Source organism: Culicoides brevitarsis, chromosome 2, assembly GCF_036172545.1.
Source record: "Culicoides brevitarsis isolate CSIRO-B50_1 chromosome 2, AGI_CSIRO_Cbre_v1, whole genome shotgun sequence".
Classification (NCBI taxonomy): domain Eukaryota; kingdom Metazoa; phylum Arthropoda; class Insecta; order Diptera; family Ceratopogonidae; genus Culicoides; species Culicoides brevitarsis.
In genome coordinates this window covers 42,026,415-42,037,415 of record NC_087086.1, presented here as the reverse complement: position 1 = coordinate 42,037,415, position 11,001 = coordinate 42,026,415, and the positions used below count along the sequence as shown (strand labels likewise).

Sequence of the window (11,001 nt, the reverse complement as noted above, 5' to 3'; positions counted from 1 at the left end):
TTTCCATTTAAAATGGCGGAATTTTCGCGATCGATTGTCGTTGGTAATAAATCATAAAACGGTTTGTGAAAATAAATACTCATACAAATCACCGCCTCTTCATCGCTGCTGGTGCAACACTCATCGTAGCGTCGCATCACAAACAAACTACGTGAAAGTTATCAGTTTTTTCTCTATTTTTTTTTTCGCAAAAGTCGAGTTGTTAAACTTGATTTGTCGAGTTGCTTCATATGGCACTTGCTTGAAATATGCATAATGCAGTTAGTTGCGCGCATATTTTTCTACAGTTGTTTTTTATTTTTATTAATTATGATGATTGGTCACTGTTATATAGCTGTTTTTCTTACGTTACATGACTTACCGTCAGAATTCTCGAACTGTGAAAATCCATTAGGAAGAATTTTTTAACTGTCGTTCTGTCGCCTTATCAATTAAACTGTAAAATATCAAGAAAATATTAGCTTTAGAATGCAATTTTTCAAAGAAAATTTAATTTTTTGAGGATTTTAAATCAATTTTGTTGAAAAATCTTCAATTAACACTTCTTGCTGAATGAAGCGAGGCAACTTTCTCAATGAAAATTGCACGAAAACTCGATCAAACATCATAATTAAACTTTTTAATCTTGATTATTGTTTTATCACTAACATTTTTCATTACTACGATGCTCATGTTATAGATTTTATATGGCAATGCAGGTGTTACTTCATTCTTCTTGTCTTTTCCTTCTTTCTCGAGCATCGCAGAGATGCTTGACTCTCCGTTATCTCCGTCGTTCATTATGTGCGCACTCGAACAAGTCAATACCGATTAATACAAATATCAAAACAGTTGAAAAAATTGCACGACTTCATATTCGAACTTGTTGTTTTATTAATGAAATAAGCAAAAAAAAAAGTCTCTCATGCGTTGTTTATCGATTTATATCTTTTTTTGTGTTTCTTCTCGCATTTCTTTATTCATTAGAGGAAAAAAGTCGAAAAAAGTACCTTCGCGCGAGCAACAGGTAATATAATCATCATCATATTACATATACACTCGATCTTCTAATATCCGCAAGTATGGGAGAGATATGCAGAAAAAAGACGTCTTGATATCAGAGCGTCGACTACAGGGAAATCTAGTTTTTATTTGCATTAAAACTCATTATTATTAGCGAGTTATGTGCGTTGGTTTGCAGCAAGATCCTCTTTATATCGCTTTTTTCCCTCTTACTCTCTCACTTTATATGTTATTATTTTTGCATTATTATTAAATATATATCTGCATTTAATTGGCGATCCGACAACGACGACGACGATCGACGCGCGAAGCCACTTAGAATAAAATATGCTGCATTGCCGGTTTATTTATTTTTATTATTATATTTATTTATATGCGTAACTGTTTTATTATTGTCAAGCAGTAAGTGACAGAAAATTTTCAGCCGATGAAAAATCTTGTTTTCCATCACAAAATGTCCAAACATAACAAAAACAACAGGTAAGAACATTGTATAAAGGCCAATTATGTTCAACGTTCTTAAACAACGCTCATTATTATACATAAAAAGTGACAATTTATAAGAATTTACAATTTTTTGATAATTGTCTTAAAATTTCAAGAAAATAATTCTTTGACTTTTTACAAAATTTTATAAACATTTTCTTCTACATTTTTTTTTTTTTGAATTTGATAATTCATAAATTCTTAAAAATTTTTATTTCATCAATTTTGCCAAAAAATAATTTTTTTTTTGAAAACTTAAAAATTTTCAGAAAATTTGAAATTTTTTTCAATAATTTTCATTAAAATAATTATTACTACAAAAAGTTAAAATTTTTATAAAATTTGTAAAAAAAATTATTTTTTTAAAAATTTAATATTTTTTGAAAAATATTTATTCAATTTTCTCAAAAAAAAAAAAAAAATAACCTAATTTTTTTTTGAGAAAAATTCATAAAAATTATTTTTAGTGAAAAAAATTGTAAATTTAAAAAAAAAAAAAATTATGAATTTTCTCCGATAATAATTATTTTTATTAAATTGAAAAGATTTTGACAAAAATTCATTAAAATGTTTTTTTTTCAAAAAATTTGTAAATTCTTAAAAATTTTCATTGCTAAAAAGTAACAATGTTTTAACAAAAAAAGTTCTTGAATAAAAAGCATGTTGAGGACTTAACTATTTATTTAACAAAAAAAATGCTTAGAAGAGCAGCAAAAAATAAACAACAACAAAGGAACGGTTTAAAACAATAAAATAACTAGATCTAAGAAGAAAATAATAATAAACAAACGCATGCTTCGCGTTTAGTCTTCTTTATTCAACATTTATTTAGTTTAGTATGCAAAACGAACGCCAAACGACAAAATTTCAATGAAAATAATAAAAATAAAATACATATCGGTTTTAATAATAAAAATAATAATAATAACATTTTAAAACATTTAAACAACATTCAATTATTTAATGTTGCTTTCTGTGCTCTGTGCGCTGCCTGTACTTATTTATCCAATAATGGCAAATAAAAAGATGCTAAAAGTAATAAGTACCTGATCCTATCACTTCACTTGTTTTTTTTTTTGTCTTTTATTTACGTTTTTCCATTTGTACATGTCCGCTATGTAATTATTGCGCGCGATAATCTACAGTAATGCAATAATTTTTCTGTTCACATGGCAATCTGATACCTTTGATGACCAATTTTGGCTCGCAATCAACTAAAAATCAACTAGAAGAAAATTATCTGATGAGAAAATTCATATTTTACAAAAAAAAAGTTGCATTTTAAGCCTCATGTAAATTTAAAATAATCACGTCTCGAATTTCATCCTCGTTTTCGTGTGAAGTTCAATCGAACGTTAGGTCAAGAGAAACCGATGATTTATGCATGGAAATTAACAACATTGCAAATTTGGACATAAAGCTCTTTAAAAAGTCGTTCAATTATTCAATTTGTATAAAAAATGTCCCATAAAAGTTGAAATTTATCAAAAAAAGATGTATATTCGAAAAAATTTGTTTCTCAAACGTGTGTGAGGTCCTTCCTCGATATTATTTATAATATTTTTCTTCTTTAGACATTTGTCCATTAAGCTCTTAACGTTTCTTAATAATGATAAACGTTTTCAATTAACTCTCAATCTATATGTTTTAACTAGATTTTCGTATCGCGCCTCGCGAGAAAGTGAGACGATCGTTTTTTTTTCGCTGCGACGCGTTACAAGATGTTGAAAAAAAATTTCTAAAGTGATATTATTATTGTAAAGTTAGCTTCAGTGTAGTAATAAATGTACGAATAATATAATTTATAGATGTTTACACTGCACTTTTTCCTGATGTATTGTATAAATAACCTGATTTACGGTTTTCTTATCATACTTTTCATAGGCACGTCACAAACTTTGATAAGAAAGAATGAAATTGGCTTGACAGAAGGGATCATTGATGCTCATGGAGATCATTGACTTGGTAATTTTTTGATTGATTTGCCGTATTTTTCATAATGCTATCGTCAAAATTCATCGCTGGATCGTTGGATGTTTTATTCATGGCATTCCAACATCATCGCAGGTGACTTTAATGCTTTTTTCTTCGCAACTTTAACAGTTTGGTCATGTTTTTCCTTTTTTTCAGAGCTTGTCGAGAGGAATATCAACAACTACGGCGATCTTTGACTCGAACTTTCATTAGACAGAAAATTTGTGTAAAATTGGTTTAACATCATTTGTAACTTAACTAAATTCTAAACTTATGTAACGCTCTTGCAGCAGAGAAAAAAAAATAGTTAACAACACCTGCCCTGTTCCTTCCTTTGCATCATCGACACATTGCAACAAAGTGTAATTTGCTGCTTCTTCGTACAACAGCTCGCGTTGCTCTATAACATGGCTTGTTTGCTATCCAACTACGAAAAATGTAAAAAGAAAAGCAAAAAAAAATGTAAAGTAAGATATAAGATCGTACAACAACAACGCGAACAAGCCATACAGAAATTTCTTCACTTACTACTGCTCTCTATTCATGGCTCGTTGTCGTTCGTACTCTTTTTCTTCTTTCATTCACTTTACTACTTACTGTCTTAGGAAGCAAGGTTGAATATCGCATAATCTTATGCTTCAGTTTGTGCATTTGCCGTTTGACCAGCGGCCTTGAAAGACATAAGAATTTAAGAAAAAAGTTAAAAATTCTGAAAAAATATTTTTTAATTATTTTTTTTTAACTTGTAAAAATTTTAAAATAATATTTTTTTAAATTTTTTTTTATTCAAAAAATAAAAAAAAAATGTGAAGAAAAAAAAAATTTTTTAAATATAAAAAAGTGAAAAAAAAATTAAAATAAAAAAATTATAATCATTAAAAAAAATTAAAGTGCACATAAAAAGATCAGCAAATGTCATCTTCTATAATATTAACATAATAATATAATAATTTATGAATGTGCAAGTGTCGAGCAATCGTAAAAGTAAAGTGTGACTAACTTAACTTTCTGAACCGCAGTGATAATAATTTTTATTGTAATAATGGTTCATGATGCAAATTCTGCGTAAAATAAGTAAAGAGCACTAATAGAGAAATAATAATAATAAAAAAAAAAGTTAAAAAAGCAATTTTTTACACCAATTCAAATTATATCGGAAACTAGGTTAGTACTCAAACATACATTTATTTATTTATTTTTTTCTAAATTACTCAATTATTACCGTGCAAGTACGTGAATATTCCAAAAAACTGAAGTTTACTGAACTTTTTTCTGTTCATTGTCCGTTAACGCTAATAATTTTTGACATGCTTCGGCATTTGTTATTTTTATTTATTATTTGGAGTGAAGTTCTAGTTACCAATATGGTTCATTGGCTTTCAATAGAAACAAAAATTTTAATGTTTCGATTTCAGATAAATAAAATATATATTTTATAAAAAAAAATCGAAACGAGGTTATTTTTTCTATTCTAAAATTTTTCGCTAAAATATTTTTTTTATTTATTTTATTTTTTTGTGGTAAATTTGTCATGTTCTTATTTCGTTGTTGGCATTGATGATGATTTTCAGATAAATTGCACAATCATAACCATATTAATTGAGTGAATTGAGATGATGCATCATCTAATATCATCAGTGAATATCGTCATTTTATGCTCTATTTAACGAGTTAATATTCAAATTATACATATTGAAATCCAAGGAAAGTTAAATAAAAAAAAAATAATGTTGAGAGAAAATCAATTTGGGAGTTTTTTAATGAAACTTCAAAATTTCCTACGTAAAAAATTCAATTTTTTATTATTTTTATCGCTTACATTTTTTTTCGTCGTTTTTGTTTTTGAGATTTTTTTTCTTATTTCATGTGAACTTTAATATTTATTGCCATTTAACTTTTTAATAATAATTATAATGAACATGATGGCGTTCTTCTACAGTTTTTTCTTCAATATTTCATATTTTTGTAAATAAAATGTTTAAAAAATACATTTATTTATGTCATTATTGTACAATTATGATCATCTTCTACGTACAGTTTCAAAAAAGAAATTCGATACGTGTGTTTTTAACGTAAAAAGTCAAATTATTTGTACATATCGTATATCAGTTGTGTGCATTTTGTGCGAATTAATTGCATTTACATTAAAAAGTAAAGTAAAGTTAATGTTTAAGGAACATATAAGGATTAAATTTAAATGAATGTTTGTGCTAGACTAGATATTTTTTTGATATTTTCTTTCGTATTTGCTAATTTCCTATACAAAAAAGGCGTTTCGCAGCATTTTCTCAACCTGCAAGTCAAGAAAATCTCAAAAGAAACGGCGCATTGAGTATTGCAACAACTAAAAACAAGTTTAGCTAGTCGTCAGTCATGACTTCCTTCCGAGCCATCTCTTTTCGCCATGATCCGTTCGTGCAAACGCCCGGCGCTCGCCACCATTCGTTGATATCAGCATAAGTACATCTTCCGGGCTTTCGTATGAACTCGTCGTCATGTAACATGGAGCACACACGACACCAAAAGTACGTATTAATGAACTCTCCGGTGCCTTTCCATTTGAAATACGAATTATACAGTTCGTCATTTTTATCCAAAACATGCAAATACTCCGCCAACTCTTTCGGCGACGAAAACTCATCAATGTGAATGTAGGACTTTTGCGGCGCACTCATAGCATAATCTTCGGGACGAGCTCCCATCACAATCGGCAAAATATTTCGCCCGAGAGCGTTTACGAAGAATTTCTCCGTGATATAATCGCGACAATTGGAGTTCTCGAAAGCCAAATAGAATTTGTAGTCGCGATCGAGTACTTCGAAGCACTTTTCGGCATTGCTGCGAGCACATTTGTATTCGCCGCAAAACCCATAAATATCGACATCGATATATTTTTGCAATTCGTGCGCATATTGGAGTCGTCCGTTGCGTGCGCCGCAATTCGAGACAAACCACGCGACTTTTTTCGTTTTGTTCAGGGCGTAATTTCGATCCTGCTCGATTTGTTTGATGCGCGGATCGTAATATTCCCATTTCTCGTAAGGAGCAACGATGTCGCTATCACGTCGATATGTCGCTGTCCAATTGAAAGCATCGGGAAATTTGATGTTTGGCGTGTGGTACGGGCATTCCAACAAATATAACATGTAGATCTGATGCGAGGGACGCTCGACGCCCGTGGGAATGAAGTAATCTTTGTACAGTATCAAGTCAGCGTTGGCTGCGTGTTCGCGCCCCCCTGTGATTTTGCACGTATTTACAGGACACTTGGAATTAATGAATACATTTCGACCTGCAAAGAATTTAAAAAGATGTTGAAAAACAATAAATAGATAAAAAAAGAACAACAACACACCTTCCTTAACATTCCACGCCCCAAGGCCATTATACAAGAGTATTGTCTTATATCGCTTCTGTTTCTTGATTTCTTCGTAGTTGGGAGGCACGAACATCAGCTGGTTCGTTATGCGATCGTTGAGGGGGTCCTCCGATGGAAAAAGCTTCGCCACACGTTTCTTAGACTTTTTGTTGACAGTTGCGGGCTTCGGATATCTCGTTCCGCCCTCGAAATACCACGGGCGTTCAATTGTTATTGCTCCATCCGATAATTGACGCTCTTGAACGTCATTCGAATCCTCATCGGACCTCACTTGTTTGTTATCAGTACTTGTATCTTCACTAATTTTGTTTTCATTACTATCAACTACTTTCACATCTTTGATATTATTATTGTTAAAATTACTATCATGTCTAACAATCTCTCGTTCTGTCGGATAAACGTCCTAAAAACACACGAAAATCATTAATTATATCATGACACGCCATTCTCATACCTTAAACAGAAACTCCTTTGCTTCCATATTCATGGCATGAGGCGACTTTTTCTCATTTTTGCTCGAATGACTCGACAATCGCGGGCCAAAAATATCCTTTTCTCTGTGAAAAAATAAAAAAAAATTATTTTGTGAAAATTATAAAAATATGAAACTTACCTAATCACAACGAAAAACAATAAAACGATAGCAAAACCAATAATTAACGTAAAGCAATTTTTCAAGTATATTTTTCGAAATCTCATTGCGCGTTTGCCAAAAGCGTTCAAATATTCAAGCACTAATTTATTTGCATTTTCCTCCCGTGTCTTCGTTTATTTATCATTTATTGATTAAATAACATCTGAAAAATCGCAGGGCGTTCATTCAGACATCATTAGTCATTGTTCCTTCATTTCCGTTTTTTTCTCTTATCACAAACTCGAGACATTTATCACAAAGTTCACTGTGCTCTCAAAAAATATTTCAATTTTTTTGTATAATTTCCTTCAGAATTTGACTGTGATTTATATTTTGCGATGAAAAAATCCGACCTGTTTTGTGCAATCAATTTGGGGATAATAAAAAATGCGAGAGAACGCATCCTTTGACAAGGAAAGCAAGAAAAAAATGAGAGGAAAATGAAATATTACAGACATGCGCATTAATCCTTGTTTATCCTTCGTGACATTTGTCGATGCACAATGCACGTGAATATCACATTGTTGTTCTTGAACCCCTTGCTTCGTCAACATGTGTTTCACCCTAACAACAATATTTCACTCATAAAAGGCAAAGAACCGTTTCGCACGCTGACTCGCCTCAGAATTTTTAATTATTCAACAGCAAAAAAAATTAAAATCATAATAACAAGAAGGGAATAATTCACGCTAATGAGTAACGTGCTCATTCACTGAAATGCTCAACTGGGCAAATCCGATGTCCAACTATTCTTTGTTGATGATGCTTTTGTGAGTTCTGCTACTTTGCTTATCTTAATTCACGCACTCGACCATGCATGTGTGCAATAATGTTATTATTATTAATTTTCATCAGTGTTTGTTTTAATTGAGACCATGTTACTTGTCCATATGAAGAGAGAGAATGCATGATTTCGAGCCAGTTAGACAGAAATGGAACAGTAGCTGAAAAGAAAAAAAGAAATTAATGGAAAATTTGGTCAATTTTAACATATAATAACAAAAATTTGACATGAAAAGTGAAAATAAATTTTAATCTAGCCCTTTTTTTGAATCAAATTTTTCAAATTTTGTCATAATTCGAAAGTAAAAGTTCAAATTCATGAATTTTTATGCTTTCAATGGACAAACAATGCCTCACTTGATTAAATTTTCATCCAAAAAAATAACTATTTATGAAGAAATTAAAGCCAAACAAATGACAATAACAATAAACTCATAATTAAAACAATTTACCTCTATGATATTTCCCATTCAACGAAACATCAGCTCAATATGGGATTATAAATGCTGCAAAACTAAAAATAAATACTTAAAATATAATAATAATCAACTCAAGATAAGAGGGAAGTAGAAATATGCAATTGTTACGTATGCCATGGGAATTTTGTCTGTTTATGATGTTTCTAAAACAACAAAAGAAAGACACAAGTTGCGCAATTTTTCTTTCTTTTCTTTGCAACACGAGCCATCTCGCAATAATAACCAACTTTTCTTTTTAATGATTGCTTCTCGGGTATCTCTTGAAGAAAAAAAAATAAAGAAATGCGAGAAAAAAAATGAAATTAAATTAAGAGCTACACAACAATTTGAATACAAAGCACTATAATTTGTCAGATATGCTGACCGAGATATGCAAATATGTTGTTGTATGGCGACATGAATTGTTTCTACTCTACTTTTCGAAGACAAGACTTAAAAATTGTTTGTGATTGTTACTACCTGATATCCGTATCTTGTTATGCACTATTTTTTTTTCCTCGTCTTTCGTGAAAAATTATGTGTAAATGTGTGACAGAATTTCACCTTTCGTCTTCTTTTCACACAGAATTTCAAATATCTGAAATCTCAAATCACGAAATTTGATTTTTTTTAACGTTCTATTCAATCGGTCATATATTTTTTTTAAAATTTTTTTACATTTAAAACAAGCATTTTTTGTTTTTGTTTTTTTTTTTTTTGAAAATAATTATTTTTTTAATTATTTTAATTAAAATTTATACTTAAATTCAATGAATAAATTTAGAAAAAAAATAAAATAATTTTTTTAGGATATATTTTCTCAAAAAAGACCTTTTATCATAGTTGACACGTGTCTTTTAATTAATTAATTAAATTAGATGAATAATTAATTTTATTTATTTTTCATTTTGATTGAATAATTGAATTTTTTGAATTTAAATAAAAAAAAAATAATTCATTTAATTTAATTAAATAATTAAAAAAAAGTAGCCAAAAGACACATGTTTTGTCATTAAAGTCTTTTTATAAGAAAATATATTTTATTTTTTTTTTTTTGAATTTAAGTATTAATTTAAAAAAAAAATATTTTTTTTTAAATAATAAAATGCTTGTTTTTAAATGTAAAAAAATTAAAAAATATGGCATATTTTTTTTAAGCTTGGTTTGCATTATTTAGAATTCATTGAAAAAAAATTAACTTTTTTTGAGAAACGAAAATTCCAAAAAAAAAAGGGTTTCTCAGAGAAAATTTATGATTGATGATGCAAAGAAACGGCGCATAATAGTAAAAACTTGCAAATTACTCCATATTTGTTCCACACTTAAAACAATTATTTCACATGAGAGTTATGTTATGCAACCGCACTCCCAACATCTTTTTTCGCTATCTCTGCATCGTCTTGTTATTATTGACTTTTTTTTCTCTCTGAAAGTGTTTTTGAATAGTAATTGTAAAAATATTCATCATAAAAACCTACCTGGGAAAAAATTTTGCCATATTGCAATGTTGGTTGTATCGCCTGCAAACCAAAAAAAGCATGAAAATTGAAAGTAATGACCGTATTGACGGGGCATTGTCTGTGCAACTTGTGAATAAATTTGAATTTTCTCACCATCATCGCTTGAATCTGCAGAAAAAAAAATAGAGAAACAAAGCACCGTAAATGCCTTTTGTTCGAGTCATTGAGCAACGTTACGCCGAGACAAACGCAAAAATTAAGTTATAACACTAAAAATATTCTAATTAGATGTCACTTGAAACGTAATTACGACTAATGGTCAATTTTGTGCCGTCTTGAGTACGCGAATTATAATATTGTTGCAATTTATGTTTATACAGCAAAGTACGCGAGATAGGCGTGAGTGCTTATTACCTCAACAGATAGAGGTCTCACAAAATGCACTTAATGATAGAGAAAACACGCAGTAAAAGAAGAGCAGATTAAGATACTACTATGGGCAGCATCATTATCATTTTATGCGTGCATCATAAAAATCTCGACTTCGCCTATAGACGAGGCAACAAAATCAGGTGTTGTAAATTTTTGTAGATAAAACTAACTTAATTACAGTTTCTGAACGAAAATTATACCTTTGAAGGCGGAAATTTCCATGCTGTTGCCTCGAATTCGTTGCATTTGGAATACAATGTCACCATTGTTGAAGTCATTAACGTCACAGTACTTTTACATAAACGTTTTGTTTCTCTTTATTATTATCCGATTCGCGATCGTTAATGCGTTGTTTTTTGTCCAAATCAGAGCAAATGGTGTTTGAAAGTATTT

At 29.9% G+C, this 11,001-nt stretch overlaps 1 protein-coding gene across 1 annotated transcript; it reads right to left on the bottom strand.

The window, feature by feature from the left end:
- Positions 1-5,492: 5,492 nt before the first annotated feature.
- LOC134831731 (glycoprotein 3-alpha-L-fucosyltransferase A-like) lies at positions 5,493-7,413 on the bottom strand. The gene is made up of 3 exons (XM_063845538.1): positions 7,296-7,413; positions 6,818-7,244; positions 5,493-6,754 (listed from the first exon to the last, which is right to left on the bottom strand). The coding sequence occupies exons 1-3, from the start codon at positions 7,326-7,328 to the stop codon at positions 5,823-5,825; spliced, it is 1,392 nt and encodes a 463-aa protein (XP_063701608.1). The 5' UTR covers positions 7,329-7,413; the 3' UTR covers positions 5,493-5,822.
- Between the last annotated feature and the right edge of the window lie 3,588 nt (positions 7,414-11,001).